At 46.9% G+C, this 25,419-nt stretch overlaps 5 protein-coding genes across 5 annotated transcripts; 1 reads left to right on the top strand and 4 right to left on the bottom strand.

The window, feature by feature from the left end:
* Positions 1–515: 515 nt before the first annotated feature.
* On the bottom strand, positions 516–2,485 carry AOL_s00054g338 (uncharacterized protein; the record flags this gene model as incomplete). Its single annotated transcript, XM_011121654.1, has 4 exons — positions 516–721; positions 784–895; positions 988–1,659; positions 1,742–2,485. 4 exons carry the CDS (start codon positions 2,483–2,485, stop codon positions 516–518), a joined length of 1,734 nt encoding a protein of 577 aa, XP_011119956.1.
* Positions 2,486–4,148: 1,663 nt separating this feature from the next.
* Positions 4,149–8,310, bottom strand: AOL_s00054g337 (uncharacterized protein; the record flags this gene model as incomplete). Its single annotated transcript, XM_011121653.1, has 5 exons — positions 4,149–4,773; positions 4,849–5,011; positions 5,158–5,325; positions 6,996–7,877; positions 7,950–8,310. 5 exons carry the CDS (start codon positions 8,308–8,310, stop codon positions 4,149–4,151), a joined length of 2,199 nt encoding a protein of 732 aa, XP_011119955.1.
* Positions 8,311–11,047: 2,737 nt separating this feature from the next.
* On the bottom strand, positions 11,048–13,006 carry AOL_s00054g336 (uncharacterized protein; the record flags this gene model as incomplete). Its single annotated transcript, XM_011121652.1, has 5 exons — positions 11,048–11,074; positions 11,202–11,523; positions 11,612–11,802; positions 11,899–12,286; positions 12,393–13,006. 5 exons carry the CDS (start codon positions 13,004–13,006, stop codon positions 11,048–11,050), a joined length of 1,542 nt encoding a protein of 513 aa, XP_011119954.1.
* A 771-nt stretch (positions 13,007–13,777) lies between these two features.
* AOL_s00054g335 (uncharacterized protein) lies at positions 13,778–19,882 on the bottom strand (the record flags this gene model as incomplete). The annotated part of the gene is made up of 6 exons (XM_011121651.1): positions 13,778–14,060; positions 14,130–15,525; positions 15,591–17,893; positions 17,957–18,459; positions 18,537–19,791; positions 19,857–19,882. The coding sequence occupies 6 exons, from the start codon at positions 19,880–19,882 to the stop codon at positions 13,778–13,780; spliced, it is 5,766 nt and encodes a 1,921-aa protein (XP_011119953.1).
* A 1,309-nt stretch (positions 19,883–21,191) lies between these two features.
* AOL_s00054g334 (uncharacterized protein) lies at positions 21,192–24,618 on the top strand (the record flags this gene model as incomplete). Its single annotated transcript, XM_011121650.1, has 6 exons — positions 21,192–21,456; positions 21,514–21,644; positions 21,735–21,840; positions 21,903–22,391; positions 22,453–22,550; positions 22,615–24,618. 6 exons carry the CDS (start codon positions 21,192–21,194, stop codon positions 24,616–24,618), a joined length of 3,093 nt encoding a protein of 1,030 aa, XP_011119952.1.
* Positions 24,619–25,419: the final 801 nt, after the last annotated feature.

Below are 25,419 nucleotides of genomic sequence, written 5' to 3'. Positions count from 1 at the left end.
TACCTCTAGCCACCCATCAATCTTACCTTATTCCCCAAGAGCACACTTGTTAATTTGACATTTGTTATTCCATTCGTTCTGATTGATTTCGTCATATCGCCCGACGGACAAATCCAGCTAGGCGCTCAACATATGTTATACTATTAATTTTGGATCATAAAGCGAGAGTAGAGGAAAAAAAGATAAAAAAGCAGGGAAAACGGCCAACGCTAGCTATCAAAAAACGCCTTGTTCTGTCTGAGTAAGGAAATATCTCGTATCAAAGAAGAAAATGGGGGTGATAGTGGAGTAATGGGAGTAAGCAGTAGAAGAGGGGGGAAAGATAAATAAAAGGGTGAGGTAGTGGGTGGGGGCGTTCGTAAAGTCAGTACACAAGGTTTATGTCTCGCTGTACCGCTGGAGAAAATAAAAGAATAGAAAGGAAAAAAGTTAAAACTAAGTAAAAGGAAGGAAGGCCAGATAATTTTTGAGGAGAAGATCGCCATTCATCGCAAAAACCATCGCTGAAAGCAGGATTACTCTTCCTGTATCTCTTCCTCTTCGTCCTCATCATCTTCTTCATCAACAAGAGGGGTGTCTTGTTCTTCTCTATCATCGTAATAAGCTTGATCCGGTGCCAGATTACCGTTAGTGTGTGAAAGGTGGTTGAGGTGGTTGCGGAGCTTAGCCACACCGGGCCCACTAAAAACACAGAAAACTGCCCTCTGGTGCTCGTTGAACTCTATAAAAGCGAGATTAATTAGTCAATGAGCATCGAAAATCTGGTCTGCGAGATTCTCTTACCGTTTGGCGGGGGGCGGCAGAAACGAGTCAGATCCTTGCGGAGAAAACAAACAACCCCGGTCAAACTGAGATGAGTGAGTTTGGTGCACGAGTTGATTAATTCGTGAATGCCCTAAGTTGCTTGTTAGTCGAATTCAAAGCAAAAAAAAAAAAAAAAGGTAATATGTAAAAAAGAAGGTAAAGGGAGAAGGTAGAAACACATACATCAACAGTGAGGTTCGTGCAATAGGAGAGATGAACTCTCTCTAGTGCACAGGGATGGGACCTGGACGAATGTACAAGTGCCATCAACGACCTATCGGTGATATTACTGCACTTGACCAAGCCAATCCTTCGAAGTTTCGGGAGGGTGGCAAGTTGAGTAATACTTCGGTCCGTCAATCTCTGACAACAAGCAAGGTCGATATATCTAATTCTATTGCAAGATCGGATCAATTGTGCGATGGCTTGGTCGGTCAGCTGCGTGCAGTGTCCCAGATGCAGATAATGTAGATTTTTAGTCAACTTTGTAATCGCAGTAACTGCACGATCTGTGATAAGCCTGCACTTTGCCAAAACCAGATTGCGTAACCTGGGTGCAATTTCGACAATGTGCTCGACGCTGTCATCCGTCAATTTATCGCAATTGGTGAGATCGAGGATCCGCAAGCTTTCGTATGGTCGGTTAGGGATCCCAGTAAAGGCAGCATCTGTCAACAGATCGCAATGGCCGAGACGTAATTCTCGAAGGTGTGAGAGTTTCCAGAAGATATCGAGGACGGCTTGGTTGGTGATCTTGTTGACTTTGTGGAGGTCGAGTTCGAGAAGGTTGGGACAGTATTTCGTGAAAGCCATGACACTTTCGTTTGTGATTTGGTCGCACTCGTTCAATTTGAGCTAAAATAGTCAAGAAATCCGTTAGCTTAGCTCTCGTCGAAAGGATAAATTAGGATTCGGATTTAGGATTGTTCCCTCTCACCCGCTTGAGATGAGTGCAATGAGCTGCAACAGCAACCATAGAAGCATCCGTCGTCTTCTTGCACTCAGTAATGTTGAGTCCCTGGAGTCTCTTGCAGTTGTGAGCAATAACATTCATCGAGAGATCTGTAACATCGATGAGACCCGATAAATCCAATGCTAGCAACTTGGGATTGTTCTCCAGAACACGCATGATGCTAGTATCGGTGACCTGAGCGCAGTTCGTCAACGTCAATCGCTCGAGCCTGTTACAAGCAGCCAGAGCCAAAACAGTTCCATCGTTGAGAGTTTCTGTCAAAGTCGTAAGATTTAGGCGTTTAATGAGCGAAGCGTAGGGAAAACTCGGCTGTTCCATCTGTATCGTCTTGGCCAAGCTTTCGAGGCTCTTGAATTTCGAAATGTAGGGTCGGATCCATAGCAATTCCACAGCACATCTTGCCCACGACTTGCAGACGAAGACACACGATTGAAGGTCTTGGGGTGAAGCAAGTCGTCCGAAGATAGCGAAGAGAAGCTCTGGAGGCAAGTAGGCTGTAGGCGATACCTTCATATCTTCAAACTGTTTTAGGTCTTCGTCCTCGGTTTCCTTGCCATCGTCGACGATCGAGGTCGAACTATCATTTGCAGACTGTTGGAAGAAGTCATTTTCGAGTTCATCTTGTACATTCCTTTCTGGGCTTCCGGTACTGCTCGAATAGTCGTAACGAGTCGGATCTCGTGCTGTTGGTATGGTTGTAGAAGCCATGGTGTGAGAGGGTTGTCGATTGACGAAGAAGCAGATTGGGTGGTGGATGCCTGCCTGCCTGTGTTAGGCTGCTGTTATGAGCGGATTTGTCTCAAAACCCTCAGATGGACAAATACCAAAGCCAACGTCGATGAGGTGACTTGTATGTGTGTGAAGGATTCGGTGTGGAAGTCGGGTAGAACAAGCGAAGGAATTAGGGCCGTGCTCGTGGTGGTTCCGTGGTGGTGGGTGGTGGCGGACTATCTTTGGAACCTTTGAGGAGGGAAGATCGGGTCAACGAGGCTCGGTAGTTGACTAGGAGAGGAGAGAACAACCGACAGGAAGATGGGAGAGAGATAAAGTGAGCCGGTTTGATGGAGATAGCTAGTGACAGTTTGATGAAGCAGGTTCCTAGCAGGATGGGATCGGGTTGAAGAGAAATTTTGAAGTTGAGGAATTTTCGATGTTCTGTTTTGGGGATGTCGGATATTTTTGGTAAGCGGGGGGGTTTACATAGGACGTTTAATAGTTGCATCTGTTTGGTGAGGGAAGAAGGCTGTGTGGGACCGCTGGCTGGCTGGCTGGCTGGCTGGCTGGCTGGTTGGTGAGGTAAGCCAGCCAGCCCTGCTTTCCCACCAAGTTTATACATCCGCCCCGCCCTACAATTATTAATATCCTTTACTTAATTACTTCTTAAGATCTTCAATATCATATAGTATTCAATCTCGTTCATCGCATTGCATTTAGATTCAAAAAACATCCAGCAGGTCAATATATATATACTTGCGAGATTAATCCTACCTCAGGTATGTCTGTCAAAAAAGTAAAATAGCTTATCCACCAATCCAATCCAATCTGTTATATTTTGTTTTTTGTTAAAACCATATTGCTCTCGTTTGTCTTCTTTCTTTCTTTCTTCCTTTCTTCCATTGTGTCCATAACAAAAAGGGCTCTTTTCTTTCTTTCTTTCGTTTAAATTTTTTTCTTTTTTTTCTTTCTTTCTTTTCTCCTCCTTTTGTTTTACTTAAACTTCTGTGCTTCGCTTTGTATAAGGTATATATACCTATATATATATATGAAGAGTTTGTATATACCTCGAGGCCGATAGTTAAGTTAGCTAAGAACGTACCCCCTCGCTGCCTTTGGAACACGAAGAAGAAACGTAACAAGACCACGACATTCCCATTGACCGATTGATGCTTACAAAAAAGCAGGGAATAATATAATATAAAATAAAAAGAAGGGCACAGAATAGGGACACATCGAATAAACCGAGCATAGAGAGCAGACACAGTGGAAACGAGAATCAGAAGGAGGGGAAAAAAGGACTTGAGCTTTTAGTTTGGAAGGGGGGGAGGGGGAGGTTTTTTGTAACATGACACAGTGAAATGGACACGTTCGAGCCATCTAGGATCAGGTACGTCGAGGGATTAGAGGGTTAAATCCGTGCATGCAGACAGTCGTGCAAAGTGAATGAGGAAAACCCGTCGACAGGAAGAGATAGTTAGAGTAGTAATAACAGTAGTATGAAAGGAAGTTAAGACACGTCAAAAGGAAAAAAAGAGATAAGGAAATAATAAAAAAAGGAAAAGAGGTTCTTCCCAAGTTATTCAGATAAGTTGGTAGTAGTAGAGTAATAGTAGCAAGCCTCAATTGGCGATAATTACACTCGCGAGTGTCCAATTTATTTTCCCAAGCTTGGGAAGGCAGACTCGTCAGAGACGTTCAGGCCGCCTCTTTGGCCGCCGCGACCGCCACGGAACTCGCCACGACTTGGACCACCACGGTGTGGGCGGTCTCCACCGCGGTCTCCACCGCGAGCACCTCCGCGACCTCCACGGCCACCCCTGTCAGCGCTTCCGCGTCTTATCGATCTAGGATCAACGAATCCGTGGTCGATTTCGACAACAGACCTCTCATTCCTGCTCTTAAGCTTCTTCTGCTTCGACTTTCCACCAACGAAATATTCCTCGCCATCCTCCTTGACGAGCTCCTTAGCACCAAGCCACTTCTTGTTATCACGGGCACCCTCGTTGGCACGACGAGCCTCTGGAAGCTCCTCGATTGGGGCACGGGATTCAAGCTCGGCCTGGTACTGAGCGAAGGACTTGGTGTTGTCCTCTGGTTCTGGCTCAGCGACTGGCTCCGCAGCTTCGGTAGCCTCTGGCTGTTCACCCTCAGCGGCGGCGGCAGTGGCAACAGGAGCATCACCGGCGGCTTCGGTTTGAGCGATGCTTTCACCAGCTTGCTCTTCGTTCCATTCGTTCTTGTTGTTACCCCAGCCTTGAGAGACTTGCTTGTCGGTGTCACTATATTACAAGTTAGTAAAACTCATCGAAAGGGCTAAGCCCTCGCTAATATGAAAAGCAAAAGAAATAACTTACAGTCTGCCAGTGCCGCTGTGACGCTCGAATTCACGGCCTCCACGGCCTCCACGACCGCCACGACCGCCGCGACCGCCGCGATCACCGCGCTCTCTTAGACCACCTTGTTGGTCAGTTGGCTTGGATCGGTTGTTCTCACGGCCGGCTCCACGGTCTCGGAAAGCTAAAGGCGATGGTTAGTCCCGGATGACAACGAAAGAAAGCGCAGCGACATCATAATGATGATAGAGGCCATTCAAAAATAGAAGGGCCGAGTATCAGAAGAAAAAAGAATACCCGAGGGTAGAAGAAGAAGGGAGGGGTACATACCGCCTTCGTTTCCTTCACCGCGGGGACGACGAGGGCCACGGGAGTCAGCAGCAGCGGGGGCAGCAGCCTTTGGAGGAGCGACATCAGCTTTCTTAGAAGTGGTAGTCTTCTTGACAATCTCCTTCATTGGTGGCTTTGGAGTATCGTTCTCATCTTCGATGTCGTTGCCTGCACCAGTTTAAATCGAGTTAGACGCTTTTGATTCATCGGGGGCAGGTTTCTCTCTCTCTCTCTCCATGCAAAAAAACCATGGGTTTTTTTTATGTTTAAATTTTGATATTTTTTTTGGAATATTTTATTCTCCGGGAACGAGAAGGGAACATGAAAGGAATGGCTCTGTACCAAGGAGGTCGAAGGGATTCTATGACGATGATTTCATTGATGTTAGCTCTGCCGATATCAGATAACTTCCTCCTCCACCTCCACCTCCATCAAACAAGACGAATAGCATAAATTAATATCCAAAATCCCCATATTTTATTCTACCTTCTTCCTCCAATTATCTCGAGTTCTGCATCTCCATCCCACAAACTCCCCATCTCTTCCTCCTTTCGCCGACCTTTTTTTTTTTTTTTTCGCTGCCCGGAAAAAAAAAAACCTCACACAAACTAGGGCTTAAACCATCCTTGGAGGGGAAAAACCAGAGGGAGAGAAAAGCGAAGACTTACTTTAGAAGCGACGGCTGCCATTGCGAAATGATTGCTTGCTCACGCTGTGGTGAGACTTTATGGGACAGAATACCACAAAATACGAAGGGTAAAGTAGACCGTCGACGGACTGGATGAGGGTGGGGAGAAGAAGCGTGAACGGTCGAAAGTGGGTTGGTGGTGATGTGGAATGCAAAGGCAAAATGTGGGTGGGATTTTTGGAAGGGATGTGTGTGTGTTTGTGTGTGTGTGTTTTTTGTGGGTGGCCGAAGCTTAGTCTTTTGCAGTCTTTTGTTGCAGGCTAATGTCCAATGCGGCAACACGCCCGCTTTCGAGACTACGTATTTTCCCTCTGCCGACTTCAGATACTCTAACGACTAGCGAGCGATGGAATTGATTTGGTTTGATTATGATATGATGCCTGAATGCTTGGTTATACTACTAAGTATATATAAAAAAAGAGAAACAGGAAGGGTTAATGGTGACATGCATTCTGATCGAGAACTACTGCAAGCAAGTATTCTGCAGATATAAAAACCCATGTCTACTACCGCTACCACCACTCCCACGACTGCTGCTGCTACTACTACCACTAATAAATAGTATAATAATATCCTACTCAATCAAGAACAGCTAATTAAAAATGAAAAGATGCAATACCGTATACCGATGATGAATGCAACAGCATCAATGCAAATCGACGGGACACCGGATGAAAGCTAGTAAATTCCCGAGTGACCCTCTCACTAATATCCCTGATCCCAAGAGAACCGCTGTGCCAGAAACAAAAAGGAAATAAGTTAAGTCAAATAAGAAAGCAGGATGAAGCGGAAGCGGGGAAAGGCGAAATAAAATAAGTAGTACGATACGAAGACCGGGAAATGGATGTGTAGAAGCAAGGCGTTTGACCACTGCAGTTTAAAAAAAAAAAAAAGAGAAAAAGAAACGGATATGCCGCAGTCGAGACCAAAAAAAATAAAATATGAAAGGCGAGGACACCACGTGCCGGTGGCCTATGGGGGAACGCCTGCAAAAAAGATTGGAGGCCGTATCGTCGTCAATTAAAAGATAAAACGAGCAAAAAAAAAAAGCTACCAGACACGAAGCAGAAGAGAGAGAAAAAAGTAAAGTAACAACATGCCATCCGCAAAATATATCATCCTTACGACATCTTAGACACCTCTTACGAACCATCTCGCTTCTTCCCCTTCGACAAGCTCTTCACTCTCTTCAGAAGTCCACTGCCTTGCTCAGGCATACCTGAGTTGTTGACTCTATCACCCGACATAGTTCTCCCCATACCGGGGTGCGATGGAGCTCTATCTCTGTATCTTCTCTCATCTTCGGCTATCTGGATCCTCTCGCCCTTCCTGTCCCATGCTGAGTCGTAATCATCCCCGTAGTTCTCTCGGGGTTGCGAAACGCTTCCTTTGGTAGCTCTGTTAATTGGGGGTGGCCCGCGGGGAGGTGATGTTGGGGTAAATGGTCGCACCGGATAGTCTTCATTTGTTGGGGAATTCGACTTGCTCGGCTTGTGCCGTCGGTCGAATCCAGGTGCAATTCTAGCTTCTCCCTCTGGGCCCGATGGCTTCTGTGAACTCTTACCACGGAACTTTTGGGCCAACGATTTCTTTCGCTGTAGCCCACTAGAATCTTTATCTTTAGTTGCTGATGTCGTTGGTCGTAGCTCTTCTTCGGCTTGTGCTTTCTCAATTGCCTTCTTTGTAGCTGGTGTACCTTCCAAGAAGGTCGATGTTCCTAGGCCGAGAGATTCGTCGCCGTGGATGACTGCGCGGCTGACAGGATCGAATGATGCTGCTCGCTTCCCGATCGGCCTCGAAGGGTCGGCCAAATCGTCGGCTGCAGAACCTCTTCTCCCTGCGGAGAACTCAGAGTAGGCTTCGGGGTCTCTGTTTCCAAAGAGGTTGCTGTGATTACCCGGCTTTAGGTCGAAATCAAAGCCACCGAGCGCATTGTTCTTAGAGCCTTCTGGGAAAGCATGCATAGGAGCACGGCTCTTGTTCTTGTTGCGGTGCGGATTGCAAGCATCGAACGGACCATCGTGATGGAATACTAGAACCCCAAACATTAGTTGCCGCTTCAATTATCTAAAATAGTGATGAAGGATCTATTCAGAATACTTACGTCCGCCTCCATAGATACCAGTGACATCAAGCTTATCAATAAGATCAACTCCGGCAGCACCCTTCTTCCGCTTGTCGGACGAGGCCTTCTTCGATTTATCGTCTTTCTTCGATTTGTCATCTTTACTCTTGCTCTTCTCTTCGTCTCTCTTGGACTTCTCCCTTCTTCTTTCCCTCTCACGTTCCCTTTCTCGGTCCAAAACATCTACAGCGGAGGATTCAGAGTTGCTTCTCTGTCTGCCGGGCCCCTTTCCGTCTTCTCGTACTCTAGGTCGGCCATTCGCAGCTCCGGTTAAACCATTATGGGCATGATGTGGTGGTGGTGGAGCTCCGCGAGCTGGCGGCCTGGGAGGTCCATTCATCGGTCTTGGCTGCGGCCCGCGCGATCTATTTTCGGTATTCATTGAAGGACTCGGTCTACGAGGGGGTTGTGCAGGTTGGGTATCTGTATCGTCGATTGAAAAACTGATCTGTAAAAAAAAGTATACAAGAAAGGCAAAGGAAACGGCCGGCGTTCTTAGTTAGTCTCAAAACTGCTCTCGATGTGTTTGAACAAAAAAACAATAGCAATATAGCTCGGTAGATACTGTCAAGCTTTATATAAATATCACTCTAACAGCAACCCTTTTCTTCTTCTTTTCTTTCTTTTCTTTTCTATTCAAAACGTACCAGTAAATCATCAGGTTCATTTCTAGGCACCTGCGGCTGGGGTGGCCTCGGTGAGGTTGCCTGAACGGTATTGGCTGAGCGGTTGTCGGTTTCAGAAGAGAAGATGTCATGATCATCGTCGGCAAATACATCGAGAAACGGGTTCCTGGATTGACGAATGGATGGAGAAGGAAGATCTGGCGATGATGCAGAGACTCTGTTTCGGAATGGATTGTTTGAAGCAAAGGGGTTGGTTGGGGCGAAGGCGCCAGGCGACGGTCTTCGGTCTAGAGAAGGCAATTGCGAAAGCTACAGATTAGCGCTGACAGGAATTTGCAAAACACAAAAAGCGAATGAAAAACGAAAGCCCGAATACCAAGCACGGCTTGTGGATCCTGTTTAGCTTTGTTGCTAACGGAGGTTTGGTAGATAATTCTCCGATGGGAATCGTGATATAGATTGGCATATACATTAAGGCATCTGTGTCGCAAGGCTGGATCGGGGTCTCATTGCGAAACGCTTTTTTTCTTCCCTTTCTTTCTTTCGTCTCCCCTTTCCCTTGGTACTGACATATAGGCTACGTTTCAAATAGAGGGAACGAAAGAAAGAAAGGGAGTGAAAGGAAAAGAAACATCGTCGTCGACGACGACAACGATAGGTGTGTGCGTGCGTGGGACAGGAAAGGGAACAGTGAGAAAATAATATCAAAGAGAAGGAGTAAAGCGTACCTATTTGGGGTTGAGCGATAGACATTCTGAAGTTATTCGGCGATGATCCAGCCGGTGGTAAAGGAGGAGAAAGAGCAAAGATGAGGTGTATGGACGTATGGATGGATAGACTGATGGATAGATTGACGGATGAATGTATGTGCGTCTGTCTCTGGGGGGGTTCAACGAGAGAAAGGCTGAGTGTCCGACTGGCCGACTGGGTGATTGGAGGGGGGAAGAAGCCGACAAGAAGAAGGACGGTTGTGTTGGAATGAAATGTCTGGTTTCGAGGAGAAGATGGGAATTCAGTTCAGGGAAGGTATCGATAGAGCGATCGATTGATTAGAAAGAACGAACGAGCAGTCCGAGGTATAGTACGTTTAGTTTAACTTTCTTTTTGGCGAGGATGAGATTGATGGGATGGATGGTGATGGAATGGATGGTGGAATGGTGGAGATGTTACAGATTGATTGTTCTCTGATTCAGATTTCGGATTTCAGACTCCAGACTCCAAGCTTAAGGAAGAAGAATGGGGGAATATCACGAAAGCGTGATGAATGAACGAACGAGTGAATGAATGAATGAATGAATAGCTAGTAACAAACATACGAATGAATGAATCGAATCGAATTGAACGAATGAATATTGACAGACCGGATCAGAATATGGGGACGGTTATTGTTGCTGGACTGGCCAGGGCTGGAAAAGGAGGTGTGAGCGAGATGCAACCCAACTGGAACCCCCCCCCCCCTCAATACTATACCGTACTAGTAGCCTCTATACTACCACCACTTCAACAGGACAGAATATACATTTGTACATACATACATACACCTTGATAATCTTCTATCTCCAATTCAAATTCAACATTTACAAAAAAAAAAAAGTCGCATTGGCACTGACCCTAACAAAGCTTTCATTTTGGGGTAATTAATTGCCCCCCCGCCAATGAATCAGGGGACCAGGGATGCATGTTCACAAAGGACCCTTCTCCTCCTCTCTCTCTCTCCCTTCTCTCTCTTTGCCCTCGCCCTCATATATCTTTATATTGTCCCCTCCATGGCCTAAGCAAGCATCAACCCCAATTGTCAAATATCAAATATCAATCAATTATCGAAAGGGTCCTCCGGTCTAAAATGTTAAAATATTCAGCCTGTGCTGCCAATTTCACCCAAAGTGGTTTCCTTGACTTCTGAAGCAAGCTAGCTGCTTGGCCCTGCATGCGCTTTCCACGCCAAAAGAAGGGGGATGGCCAAAAGGAACCGCCAAATATTCGATACGCGACCACTAGTCAGTCACACGTTTCGGGATTTTCCTTTTAGTCAGGGGGGAGCACGCAGAGTATGGGTACAAAGGACACTTCGGCTTTGGGGAAGGTTCCTTCCTTTCCCTGCCCTGCCTCCTTAGTTAGACCTCTCCCTCTCTTTCCCCATCCCCCCAGGTCAGCCCCTCTGACATCACGGTACATATGATACGCATCCATCCACTTGATTCTTCCAGTATAGCGTACATGTACATGTACATGGACATCTCATCTCTCTTTCCCCGGAAACACTCCAGCACCCCCAATCCGTCTATATCTAATATCGAAAGAGAGGGAGACAAAACAGAGAGAAGAGAAGAGAAGAGAAGAGAGGGAAAACGGAAATAGCATCAAGCAATAAAATTGAAATAAAAAAACAAATAAGAAAAGTAGAAAAATAAAAAAGGAAAGGAAATAAATAAGAAATCATTTACCTTCCAATCAGAACAAAACATAAAGCGCACAGTTCTAAAAGAGTCGTTAGTGCCAGTGGTCAACGTCAAAGCAAAAGAAATCTCTCGGAACTGGATCCGGAAAACACCATCTCAACAGAAATGAGCTGGTACTGGAAAGTAAAAAAGGGAAAAAGACGTACCGTGCTCAATCCAAGGATCATGCTGATCCAGAAGAAGCAGTTCAACAGCGTTCTCTGCCTGCTCAACCAAGGTAGACTCTGGAACATCACGATCGGTAATTGCAGCATCTGACAGACAAATCCATACCCCCTAACCTTCTTCACCAAGCAGAATAACACCAGCTCGTGCAGTATCGATGATATCAAAAATGTTATAAACGTCGCAACCGTGCGCGACACATGCTCGCGGGATGCCCCATAGACGTGTCGCTTGAACCAGTGATGGACAGGGATATTCCACTCCCGGGAGAACTCTAACCAATTGCACGAGTTCCACCAGTCACTAAGATAAGCATCACGTCAGAAGAGGTCAAGACAAATAAGAAGAAGAAGAAAAAACTCTGGGCAAGGGAACATCGTGGGTTACATACGAATAAAACCGTCGGTCGGCAAAGCGAGTAATCTCGGCGAATGCGCCTAAAACGTACTCGAATATCACCAAGAAAACCAGCAGGAATGAAACCATAAACGGAAAGAGAAGGCTATTGATGCTCTCCCCCAATACTAACAAGGCATCCAATATCGTATGCTGTTCCTGTAATCGGGCAGTCGCATCTCTCATCTAATATAATCAAATCAAACACCTATCAACCACCTGCACCGCGCGCATAACCTCATGTGAAGATCTGCAATATAAGATAACGGGGATGAAACCTACCACTGGAGCAATGAACTCTTCAGATGTCAAAGTGAGCAAGAAAACGCACCCGAACACAGCCGCTGCCTTTTCAGCCACGATATTCCACCTCACTCTCGGTGTCCTTGGGTACTCGATCTCGTAACACAGTGTGGGACATAACAGATAGTCCAGATAGTTCGACCATGTGAGGTTTCTCGGATACTGTGTTAGCCCTGTCGGCGACGTAAGTTCGTAGGCAAGCACCTCGCGAAGAGCAGTATCCGACTTCGATTCCGTGCTTAGTGTGTTCTTATCCAATTGGTGAAGCTTCTTTTCCGTTTCACATAGATGCCCATTATAGAATGCATACGAATGCATCTTCATCAAAAGCACAAGAGTATGTAGCGTGAAAAACACCTGATGCGTCCTGTTCTCAACATTAGCTCTTGCCCCCCGCTCATCTTCGTCAACCAAGCTTTCCTCTCCCTAATTAAAGGAACTAAGCCTCAGTATAAAGAACGTAGACCACCTACCAAACCCATCCTCGTGCAAAAGGCCAATAAATCCACATCGTCAACCAAACGAACTGCAAAATGTATTGACAAATATACCCTCCATTTCCCCAGCCCACTCCAAAGCTCCTCGCCCGCCACATCTTATGCAGCGGTAACGTGAGCGAAGTACTAGCCACCATCAACAAATCCGAAACCGCAAGACCCTGGATATCGTCCGTAAACAACGAAAAGATCGAAGTCCTAAACACCCTCCCGGTCTCCTTAATATTCCTTGCCCCAGTCGTCAAAACCATAATGAACAACCCAACCCAGAATAACGCAAAGAAGCCACGAAAATCATGATGTTTGGATTGTGGGTCGAAATGGCTGACACGTTCTTCGTAGTCAACAGTTGGGAATAACTTTCGTCGTTTCTGCTTCTTTGCCTGGTGGATCGATTTCATGGACGGCGGGGCATCTTGTGGTAGCGGCGTGGATCGACCACTCGAGAGGGCGTCTTCGTCGATGTGGTGTGGAAACTCGGGTTTCAGATGCGAATCCCCCCGACGGGAACGGAGGCCTTCATCCGAGAGACCCGGGTGGCCGTTGAGGCTACTGAAGTTGGTATAGGTGCTTCCGTTTGTATGTGCCATGATGTCAGTCGAGATGAACGAACCATCACCGTGCAGCTTCAAGTTAAAACGTTAACGTTAATGTAGTAGTAGGTTTCTAACGAAAAGTAAGGAGTCAAAGGTATGAATAAGGGGGGAGGAGTAGAAGCTTGAGGATGAAGAAATCATGAGGTCCAGGAATATTGTCCTTATCTATTCGCGACTAGAGTTACCTAGGTAAGGTTAGGTGGGAAGCATAATAATAGTTTAATATGCATAACGGCATACGGAATAAACGGGGGGTTTTTCTGAGTGTTAGGGACAGCCTGTGCTTATTGGGATACTATAATAATAATAATAATCACCAGACGTAAGGGGATGATTAGGTATCATATTATAATACGAGGTACGAGATACGTTTTAGCTGAGCTGAGAGGTTCAGGCTTTCGGGTTTCGGAACTCTCCAGAGATGTTGCTTGAACGGAGCTTAAACGGGCCCGGTGGCCTTACGTCATTTCACACACGCGAAAAGGGTCTTGCCAAGACTTTCATTGTGCAGATGTATCGGGTTCGGTCGACCCAGTCAGCCGTATACTATATTGATATTGTATAATCCCCAGCGGCGCTCGGAAAACGTATTACAACCAGCCTTGGTAGAAACAAATAAAAAGTATGTGAAAGAAAAGAAAGGGAGAAAAGAGTATTAACAAGAAGCACCGCCGTGTCATAACATATCATAGCTGCCAGTATTATCATTATCCGTTCCCGTAGACACTATTATTACCGTCTGTGCCCAATACCTAAGCACTAGAGCTAAGATTTCATAGTTGCGATGAAGCTATCCAAGTTCAGCTCGTCGTATTGGTTCTCATCCCAAAGTTCGCCAATGTCGTCCAAGATACCCTTCGTACCCTTCTTGATCGGGTTTCCATCAATATCCATAACCTCGTCTCCGTCCCTATTATCCTTCTTCTCGCCAACATCAGCGTCACCAAAGTTGAACAGATCAAGTAATTGGTCGGTTTCCATGGTCGCAAGGCCGGCGTTTTGTTGATTGACGACCGTTGAAGCAACATCTAGTTTGAATCGTTGGAGACTGTTTCGTATATGGTCATTAGACAAGTGTGCTTTTATGATTGATTGCGGGGAGCCGGGTTCTACTTACTTCATGATCTTCTCCTCCAACGTTCCACGCGTGATCAGCCTGTAGACGTTTACAACTTTCTTCTGACCGATACGGTGGGCGCGATCCATGGCTTGCATATCCTTTTGAGGATTCCAATCGTGTTCCACAAAAATAACAGTATCGGCACCCGTTAAGTTCAGACCAAGACCTCCAACATGGGTTGTAAGCAAAAGAACATCAATCGAAGGATCACTATTGAACTTCGTAACCATGTCTTGCCGATATCTCGGGTCGGTAGCTCCGTCCATTCTCAAGTATGACACTGTCGGAAGCAGTTTCTTCAAAACATCACTTTCAACAATATCTAACATTTCTTTCAGCTGACAGAAAATAAGAGCTCGATGTTGGCTGATAGCGTTAGAAGCCACTGCGAAGTCATCATCCTTGGCAGAAACCGTTGCGCCTATTCCACAATCTAATAGTAGATCCTTGAGAGCAGAAAGTTTAGGGGCGTGTAGAGGATCGCGTATAGAAGTGTTATCCTGCGCGAGTTGTTTTTGAACAGCGGCGTATTTAGGGTGTTTCTCGTTCAAAACTAGAGCAGGCGAATTGCAAAGTTTTCGCATGTACTGGAGAGCCTGGAAGATATGTTGTTTCTGTTCCTTGCTACTGTCGCCTGTACCGGGAAGATCTTTACTCTGCTTCTTTGAGAATTCTTGATATAGCTGCTTTTGCAGTTCGCTGAGCTCGCAATAGTAGTTCTGGATGATCTTTGGAGGCAGGTCATCAAGAACTTCTTCCTTCAAACGTCGAAGAACGAAAGGGAGAACTTGTTTGTGAAGAGCCTCGATAGCGAGGGCACCAGCTTCCTGTTCTTTCGAGGAACTCTTGCTATTACGGCTGTTTGCGATTGGTTTCGCGAAACGATCCATAAAGACCTTTTCAGTCCCCAAAAACCCAGGCATCAGAAAATCGAACAGGGACCAGAGTTCTAGAACACTGTTTTGGATAGGTGTACCAGAGAGGATCAAACGGTGGTTCGCACGTATTTTCTTAACAGCCTGGCTGAGTTTTGCCTTTGAATTCTTGATGATATGTCCTTCATCGAGGACGCAATAATTCCAGTCATGTTTTGAAATATGTTCGAGGTCGTTTCGGCAGATATCGTATGAAGTGATGACAATATCCGTTGAGCCGAGCTGGTTTCTCAACTCTGAACGCTCTGAAGGGTTGCCAACATAAACCAAGGTGGTGAGGAAGGGGGCATATTGTTTTATCTCTTGCTGCCAGTGTCCTGAAAGCGTGGAGGGGCAGACGATTAAAGAAGGGATTTGCCTTGACTCGGGATTCTGGGTTTTGCTAAAATCTTCAGCACGCAAGTGATGGTCGCTTGAAACAATACAGATTGTTTGGAGTGTCTTTCCAAGACCCATATCTAAAAACTCCATTGTTAGCTCTAAAAAAATGAGAGGCAATATACTGTATTAGTTTGAAACCTACCATCGCAGAGAATACCATGTAGATGGTAACGATTCAAAAAGGCCAGCCAGTTGACACCTTCCTGTTGGTAAGACCGAAGCTCGGCCTGAATGGCAACCGGAAGATGAAAAGGTTCAACTTTGTGAACATCAAGCATCTGGGCGATAAATTTTCGTTCCTTATCACGCCCTTTCAGGAGCTCTTCGGGAAATCCTGGGGGATCCGGAATGCCTGCCTCTAAGGGGACAAGCTTAATTAGAGTAGCAAACGCAGTGGTGGCGAGACGTCGGATATCATTATCCGAGTCGCTCATTCGCCCAAGAACGGGAACGATAAGGAAAATGACGAATGGGAGAATATCTGTTTCCATCGCGGATATAAGGTGGTATATTAGTTCGATAATACCCTGTCTTGTTCTTATTTCAAGGCCATTTGATATCGAGGGTAGGATATCAGTAACCATGGTTTTCATCCCGTCAATAGTTATAATGCTACAAATAGTGGCGAAACACTTCGCAGCTGCATATCGGAGAACGGAAAACCTTGAACGGAGAGCCTTTATGATGTAAGGGAAAAGAGATATGATATGAGAATGCAAGTCTCGATGGAATTTGGGAAGCAGGGCTCGGATAGTGGAGAGGCCATCAATAATCTCTTGTCCAAGAAGGTTATCTTTGTCGAGGATCGATTCTGGTAGTTGATCCTCCTTGAAGCCGGCAACGAGAGATTGTTCCATAGATTCGAGTAAGCGTGGGACCTTGACGAACAAATCCTTGCCAAAAGCCTGCGCAAAATGATCGAGAGCTTCTTTAGCCCCCCGTCTTTTGATACGAGCAAGTTTCGATTCTCGTTCAAATTTCGTGGGGTCGGCATGGTCTTTCCTGTCTTCCTCCTTCTTGAGGGACAGTATTGAAAGCTCAAGGCTCTCATTGATATGGAACTCAGGGGTTTCGGATGTATCGACAACGAGGAATGAGCATAGGTTCTTTGTGAGCTTATCAGCAACAGCAGCACGCCCCCGTTGTGAACAAAGGTCCACGAGTACAGCAACCGCATGGGCCGACCTCCTCTGCAGGTCGATGTTTCCTTCCGATTTGACGCTATCCATGACACCCCTGATGACCGGATTCAATTTCTTCGGGAGGATCTGGGCTGCAATCATGGCACCGGCGCCTGCGGCAATTATGCGGATATCTCTAACTTCCTTCGCACTCCTTGCTTCCTCAATTGCTGAAAGCGCCTGGGTCTTGGCATCTGTCAGGGCATCTGTAGCGAGGATGCGCTGACCGGAAGGTAGAGCCTTCTTGAGTCGATTGTAGTCTTCTTCAACGACTCTTTCGGCATGTAGAAGACTAAATGACTCGGGTCCTGCGTCTGCCTCACCTTGAACAACGACAGCAAGGGTAGGAGCCTTGCTAGGATTCATCTTGCCGACGTTGATAAAGGTATTGAGGAGGTTATGGCACTGCGATCGTACGATTTTCATGTACGGAACCAAATCTCTATACACCGGAGGCCTCTCTCCATTGAGAAGATCTTCAACTTCGCGCATGAATATCTCTTTGAGGGGGTTGTCTGACGTGGTATGCTTGCAATACTCTTCGATCATCATGGCAGCTACCAGTTGAGTTGACGAGTACGGTGATCGAAGGTAATTTGTCATAGTAGTAGAGAACACTTCTACCATTGTCTCGGCTGGCCAGACGCTCATCGCTTTGCCGAGAGCCTTTGCTCCGGATATCTTTGTTTTCATGATAATATCATGCCCAACTAAATCGACATCTCCTTGCATGATGTGACCATCAAGATTGTGTGAGGGGACCTGAGTTGGAGGTATATCCTCAAACTTTGTACTCTTCTTACGACCGCGGCCTCTTCCGGGACCTGGTTTCTCCTCAACGACGGAAGATTCCCTTACAGGCGGCCGCATTGTTTGAAGGAACGTCTGGCCCGATGGCTTAATGAAGAGAGACATATCCATAGGATAGGGGTTGCGAGAGATACCAATTGGGGTCATAAGGAGTGTGAGCAATGGGTCGACATGGGGACGGAATTGAGAGCTAAACGCATACGCGTCCTCTTTTGCATACTCTTGAACTACTGTAATCCATAGGTTTAATGATAACTCAAGTACTGCTTCGTTTCGTTCAACAAGCAGGTTCTGGAAGATGAGCCTCAAAGCTCTGCCGTCAGCCCATCCCCGGCTACCGGACCCCTGGATGCCTAGAAAAGTGAGCAAAGCTCGAAGGACGGCACTTCTAACGCTTGTGATTGTGTGTCGTAAAAAGGGGAAGAGACGTGGAACGAGGAGGGAAAACGATTGTCTAGGCACCTCGTGTTAGCAATACCATCGGATTGACTCCGTAGGGTGAAATAGAACGACTTACGAAGGATCTGTTTCTGCTTTCATTCTCATAGTTTCGAGCACTTCGGGGAATGAGCAAAGCTTAGCTAGCAAGTCCATAACGTGCCCAGTCGAGGCCGTCAGATCGTCTTTCAGATGCGAGAGACACTCCCAAACAACACTTGTAAGGTCGTCAACGGCATGAGGACGCAATGATACGAATTCTGCAGCAATAGGGAGCATGGTAGCTGCGCTCTCGGCTCTGACGTCGTCGTCATGATCCCGAAGACCTTTCATGACGGCTGAAACGACGCCATCTAGGATGTCCGGCTCTTCGACAAACAAATCACTTCGAACTACGACGAGATATTTGAGGCCCAACATGCCGCCATGGCAAATTTCCCATATCGTTTGTGATATATCCAGATCATCTTGCATCACCATCCGACGCAGTATTTTGTAAACTTCGTAAACTGAGCCCTGAGGAATATGTTTCAGCAGAGCACCAAGCGCTTGGGACGCAGCTTCTCGCACTGGGGCCACAACCTAAAAACAGAGCGGTTAGGACCAACAGATGAGCAATATCAGCCATGGCGATAAAGTCAGTGCGTTCGAATACTTACATTGTCCGCAGCATAGTCACTAAATCGGTCGAGAACAAATATACAGCACATACGACAAGCAATATTATCAAGCCATCGTTTGTTTGCATTATCGTTAAACTTCTGTGATCTTCCTTGGATACGGCCAGCACCATGACCATGAAATCGGACTAAATCCCGAAGCGCCATAGCGGCACCATGACGGACTATCCACGAAGGATCGAAGAGGTCAACAAGCAAGATATCAGCCAGACGCTCGAACGGCCAGACAGTATCATCAGCTTCGACCTGAACCGTGGAAGACGGAGGTAAGGCTGGACCTTTATGCTGAACGACAATCTTTCCATCATCCTGGGGAGTCTGTGTATCTAGACTAAAATAGTCTGCGGCTCCTTGTGTGCCCTCAGTACCCTGTTCCTGTTTTACCGGGTGTGGGGTAGACGTAGGATCATCTAGCATTTGAGGATCAGAGCTGGGACGTCGGTAGGCCGGCGTAGAAAGATCAACGACCCTGACCTTATTTGCGTGACTCTTAGCATTCTGCTTTGCCTTTCGCTTCATCATATTCTGCTGGCGCTTGCTTAATGCTAATTCGTCGCTATTGCTGTTATGGGGTCCAGCTGAAAGAGGAGGTTCACGAGGGGACATAGCGGAATGAACCACAGGAGAGAACACAGCGTTAGATTTGGGGAAGTTGCTGACATTGGTGTCGATCCGAGGGGTCTGAGGTAGACCGTGAGCTCCAGAAGTTGCGAAGTCTTTCTCCTCGACAAGATCATCATCGAGATACTCACTCGCCATTCCTAGAGTGTTCCGTACATTCTGTTTTTGACGCTGTAGACGCTCCGCAGGGTCTAAATCGGCTAAGGAATAGTCGTATTCTTTCCCCAGACTACCGAGTAACTTGGTACCGTTTTTTATCACGGATTTGATATCAAAGGTTTCAAAATCAAGTTGATCTTTGTCGGCGACAGAAGAGGAGGTACCATTCTCGGCTTTTATGGTGGACGCGTAGTCATCCTCTTCTTTCTTGACGACATCATCAACTGAATCAAAGACAGGATGTGTCTTGTCCGGATTCCATACATCAGCGTGTTCTAGAATACCACCAACGGCCTTAGAGGCCGCCATACGAGTATCCCATTTTTTAGAACGCAGATAAGGTATTACCCGACCCAAAAGATTAAAAACTTCTTCAGGGTGGGCCTTTTGAACGTCAGCTAGCTGAGAGGCTGCTGTGTTTCTGACGAGGGGAGTTGACCCCGTCTCAAGCAAACTGCCAGAATATTAGATATATCAGCTCAAGGTTTATATCTTAAAGTTGTTTAAGGAGACACCTACGTGACAAGCCTGTCTAATCTAGACATGATGAAGCTGCAAAGCCATCAACAGGGGATGTGTCGGGACTCCTTGAGCTTAATACCCTAGCAGATGCAGCGCGACAGGCTGAGAAGAATTTGGAGATTTATATGTGTTGATGTGTTGTTGCGCGTGTCATTGGTGGTTTTGGCAGTGGCGAGAGGAACGTCGTTAGCAAATTGCTCGGGGGGATGGCCGGGCTTTAACTATCAAACATGCTTTTATACGCTCTGTCCAGGGGAGCCTCCAATCACCCCACCCCAGCCAATCACCCGCCTCTGCCACCCAATTTATAGATATAGATCCTGCGACACCACCAGCATGCACCATATATATTAGCAACTACGCCACCATCCGGCTGGCTATCTGGCGGTCGGTCGGTCGGTCGCTATCTCCAAACCCGCATCGTATTCGATCCCGAATTACTCACTACCACGGACTATATTTGTAAAGGATTTAGGGACATTGCTAATACCTCGCATAACATAGTACTTTGTTTACACCTACTTAGGTACTTATATAGAGCACGGTGCAAACGTAACGTAACCACCTAAGTATCTATCAAAACGGCGCCAATAAGGCATAACGAACGCGTTTTTGTGTGTTTTATCAGATCATCTAATCTGATCTGATCTGATCTGATTTGATGTGTTGTCGGTCGGTCAGAGCAACCCAGGCTAATCCTGCGCGTCCCCAACAACAACGTCAGCTTGCAATTACTGTGGTTACCACACGTCCAAGGCCATGCCTGCTTCAGTCCACCCTGACAGGCTGCCTCGTCAGATCATCCATAAACCTCAAACTTCTAGAACAACTAGGCTACTTACCTCTTAGACATGACCATACCAGATCATAAACCATCTCAATCTTCATCGTGAATATACCTATATATATATCCCTTACTATTATATTATCATACTCCATCATCGCCTGTAAGGTACATGTGCATGTGTGTACAGCCAGCGTGTACTTACTTACTCGGGCGGTCCACCACCCACCTCAGCTCTTGTATAACCCCCCAAAACTTGCCCCGAACCGCCCAGAAAACTAGTATATACTAGCAGCCATCTCCTTCCAACCGAGTTCCGTACTTGCCGCTTCACGTTTATCCTCCGAAAGTATTCTTTAATCCAACGACTTCATTGCCGTTGGCCGTTGGACGTTACACTAAGCTCTATCTTTCCGCATCACATGATTGGTCGTCGCCCGTAGCTTAGGGAGCTCGAGTCTCGATCTTCGAGTGCCACACCGTCCGACTATACTTAGCTTGCTCACCTCCTGTCAACGACGGCTCATCCTGATTTCTACCCCCCTACAATGGCTTCCAGCTACAACCACATCTCCCAACCGCAATCTGCTCAGTATGATCCGGCCTATCACCATCATCAACGACAGCATCAGCAGCATGCTTCACCCCCGGCTCAACAGGGAGCTCCACCACCATCGCAGCAGCAGCCTCGCCATTATCAACCCCATTCTTACCCTCCGAAACAGAATAATGCTCCTCCTGGTACCTTTCAACCGGGTACGAAGATTAGGGTCGGCTCCCATAATTGCGTGGTTGAAAGATACCTTTCCGAAGGTTAGATTCCACAGACCCGGTAACCTATCCGGATGTGCTAAATAACGGGCTAAATAGGTGGATTCGCCCATGTATACGTTGTTAAGATCGATCAAATTGTCGAAGGCACGGATATTGCCGTTCTGAAGCGTGTCGCCGTTCCTGATAAGGAGGCATTGGCGAATATGCGCACAGAAGTAGATACCATGGTAGATACCATATCCACATTCTAGGATCATTTAGGGTTTTTGTTCTTCTTCTTTGGTCGCTAATAGGGGTTGTGTCTACTGATGGACTAGAAAAGGCTTAAAGGGCATAGACATATCGTGAAGTACATTGACTCTCACGCGTCGCATTTGAAATCAGGCGGCTATGAGGTTTTCCTCTTGATGGAATACTGTGCAGGTTTGTGCTGCCGCTCACCGGATGGTGCATTCAGCGCAAACTAACATATTTGTTCATTATAGGTGGAGGCTTAATCGACTTCATGAACACACGTTTGCAGCATCGGTTGACAGAACCGGAGATTTTAAAGATCTTCAGTGATGCCGCAGAAGGGGTCGCTTGCATGCATTACCTCCAACCCCCTTTGCTCCATCGAGATCTGAAGATTGAAAATATCCTGATCACTCCGGAGCCACGGACATACAAGCTTTGTGATTTCGGCTCTTCTGCAGAACCGCGCCCTGCTGGCAAGAATGTTACTGAATGCCGCCTTATCGAAGAGGATATTCAGAAACACACTACACTACAATATCGTTCCCCCGAGATGATTGACGTGTTCCGTGGCCAGCCGATAGACGAGAAGTCGGATATCTGGGCTCTGGGCGTCTTGTTGTATAAGTTATGCTACTATACCACGCCGTTCGAAGACCAAGGCCAGCTTGCAATCCTCAACGCTTCATTCAAATACCCCCCTTATCCGCAGTTTTCGTCGCAAGTCAAGGGTTTGATCGGTTTGTATCCTCATTTCAATCTTATCAGGAAGCTAGGTTGCGAATGCTAACCTAACAACAGGCTCCATGCTCCAAGAAGACCCTCGAAAGCGACCTAATATTTACGAGATTGTTTGCGCCGTGTGTAGGTTGCGGGGAAAAAGCGTACCTATTAAGAATGTATGTAAATTCTTACCTCAATCGCATATCTCCAACCATTCACACATGCTGATATCAATGATAGATCTACGATAAAGCCACCGACCGAAGCAATACAGCACTCCCGGCAGCTCCGCCAGTTGCGACAACCTACCAACCTGCTCTGGTTAAAGAAGCACCGAGACCCCCACCGAAAGATGAACTCCCCCAGATTCAGCAGATGAGACGTGGCCGCCCACCGAGACCCAATGCTGAACCCAGTCAACGCCCTAGCACCTCAACGTCCCGAGGCCCTGGGCCAAAAAATCCCAAGGATCCCTTCGCTGCTCTCGATCCTTCCAACACCGAAGATGAGCTCTCCGCAAGATTTCCTAGTGTAGAAAGCTTCTCGATCCTTCACGACCAAGGTGCGAGATTCGACTTTGGTGGATCGCCGCCGGAGAGTCCTTCGATTAACAAGGGAGAGTCGTCGGGCACATTAAGTGAAAGGGTAATGAAAAAGTTGGCAGACCAAGCGTTCGATGAGATGCCTCCGATTGCCGCGACTAAATCGCAACCACTATTAACTGGATCGAACGATATGGCCTCTGGTTTTGCCCCACCGGAGGCTAGGAAGATATCAACGGGGGTGACAGAAACGCCTTCGAGCAAACCTGTGATGATTTCTCAGGGAACCATGACTAGCCCTGCTTCAACCCCTTCACCCCACCCCAGTCGGAATAGTGAGAGATTTCAATCGAAGTTCGGCGAGCAGCATAGCGGGAGCATCTCCGCCACACCAACATCAAATAGCGGGTATATGAGGCCTTCTCTAGGGGAACCCAGCAGATCCGTATCGACATCTCCATATAGTCCCGCCAATCTTGCTAGGAGATCGTTCGAGCCTCCTCGTCCGGTCTCTACAATCGGTTCACGGCCGACCCCAACTGGAAAGGCTCGGCCTAAGAGCACACACATCGAATCTAATCTTGATTTCCTTCGTGACTTGGGCTCTTCGTCTCGATCCAAACACGCTACCCCTTCTCAACCACCCAAACTGGAAAATAATACCACAGGCCGATCCACCTCATCCGCTGTATCTGAGCATATCGAGTCTAGTGTAGACTTTTTAAGAATGCTTCAACAAGAATCCGATGCCTCTAAAGGTGGCAAACCTGACAAGCGCCTCCCAACCTCGACGCCATCGTCCCACAAGCACAAAAAGACACCATCCATTACACTTGTCGGAACCAAAAACATGCTGGCAGGTCGTTTTGGTGAAGCTTTTAGGAGATTTGAAGCCGGCCCAGACACTAAGAAGAGTGGAAAAACTAGCCCGCATACAAGTGATTTTCCTTCGGACGAATATATTGGACAACAATCCTCGGATTTGCAAGTGAGCAGCTCTGAAATTCCTGCAGAGATTAGAAGGGAGATGGAGAAACGCCAACTTCAGGAAGAAGAGCGCAGGGTAGAGGCAGCTGCAGCGGCTTATAAGCAATCGATAGCAGAAAAGGGTGCAGGGGGGAGACCCCCACGACCTAGGGCTGGATCCATACAGCGCAAAGTGCACGCTTTACTCAGTGAAGAAGAAAAGACACCTGCTCCCCGCACCGCCGAAGGGTATGGCCGTTACACCGAAGCCACATCTCCAAAGCCCCACGAAGCCCTAGAAAAGGAACTCCAGGGCCTGTCTATGACCGAATCAATGCAACCTGGCACTGATTCCGATGCGCCCTCCGTGAAATCCCTTGTTAATCGGTATGCTCGACCTGGGACGGAGCCGCAGTCAGGCCTGAATACAGTAACCCCGGCAGCTCAGGGTAACCCAGGACTCCGCCCAAGTGCTCCCCGACAACTCCCACCCCGCCCTGGCCCCAAGCCTGATAAGTTTAGAAAACTGCCGCCTTCCGAGCCACGACCACAAATACCCACCGACTATGGATATGGACTTGGACTTACGAGGTCTGAGGTTAACGAATCGCCAATACAAGATGTTTCTTCTTCCAGCCTCAGCGGACGAGACGATGAGCTCCTTGAGTTTAGAAAACGATACCCAAGTCTCTCCGGGATGGAGTTCGAAGCTGCAAACTCTTATTCTAGAAGGTGATTTAAGGCGCAACAATACTAGGGTGTACCTTCGGAACATCTTTATACTACCCTCACGGTCCCTTATCTAGTTTTCGTTTCAATGTTTTACCCTCCTTCCTATTTCTTTCTTACATGTCTGTCATAGCCGATATCCATGAATTTTAGCCTTGAAGCCAGCCAATTACATTCAATGATAGAGCCTTCACATTGCGATTTGGATCTAGCCACCAGCCAAAAAAAAAACAGCGATTTGTCTCTGGAATTCTTGATATTTTTTTTCCTTCAGATCTCTTCCTTTTTTTAATTAGGAAAGCGCAAGCTTTGAAGCCATCGTCAAATAGAAATTTTACCTTTTCACTCCACTTTCTAGAACCTTTAACGCCTTATAAGCATATTGGCATTATATGTATGCACATACCTACATACATGCACTAACTTCTGACGTGACAATGCATGCGCATCAATCTCTGGGGCTTCCGCCTCCCGGCGGTTTTCTTTCCCAACCGGGGACCGTCGTAAAGTCATGTATTTGATATTGGCCCACACCACAGGATCAATCACAGGCTCCCAATAGAATGGGTCTTGTAAGCTGTGGGTGCATATCAAGATTCGAAGGACCCAAGGTACCAAGCTAAAAATCGAAAATCTTTCGGATTTTCCCCAAGAAATTCGAAAAAAAATACCACATAAACAACACCTCTAAAGTCCAACAAATTACAAAAAAAAAAAAACCTCGAGTCTAGCCTCATTTACACACCCTCACCTGTGGCAGGTGTACGTACTAACTAATATGCAACGCTAAGAAAGGTCACCCGAAATG

Source organism: Orbilia oligospora (assembly GCF_000225545.1).
Source record: "Orbilia oligospora ATCC 24927 unplaced genomic scaffold scaffold00054, whole genome shotgun sequence".
Classification (NCBI taxonomy): domain Eukaryota; kingdom Fungi; phylum Ascomycota; class Orbiliomycetes; order Orbiliales; family Orbiliaceae; genus Orbilia; species Orbilia oligospora.
Note: the sequence above shows the minus strand (reverse complement) of the source record. Positions and strands in the feature narration are given on the sequence as shown.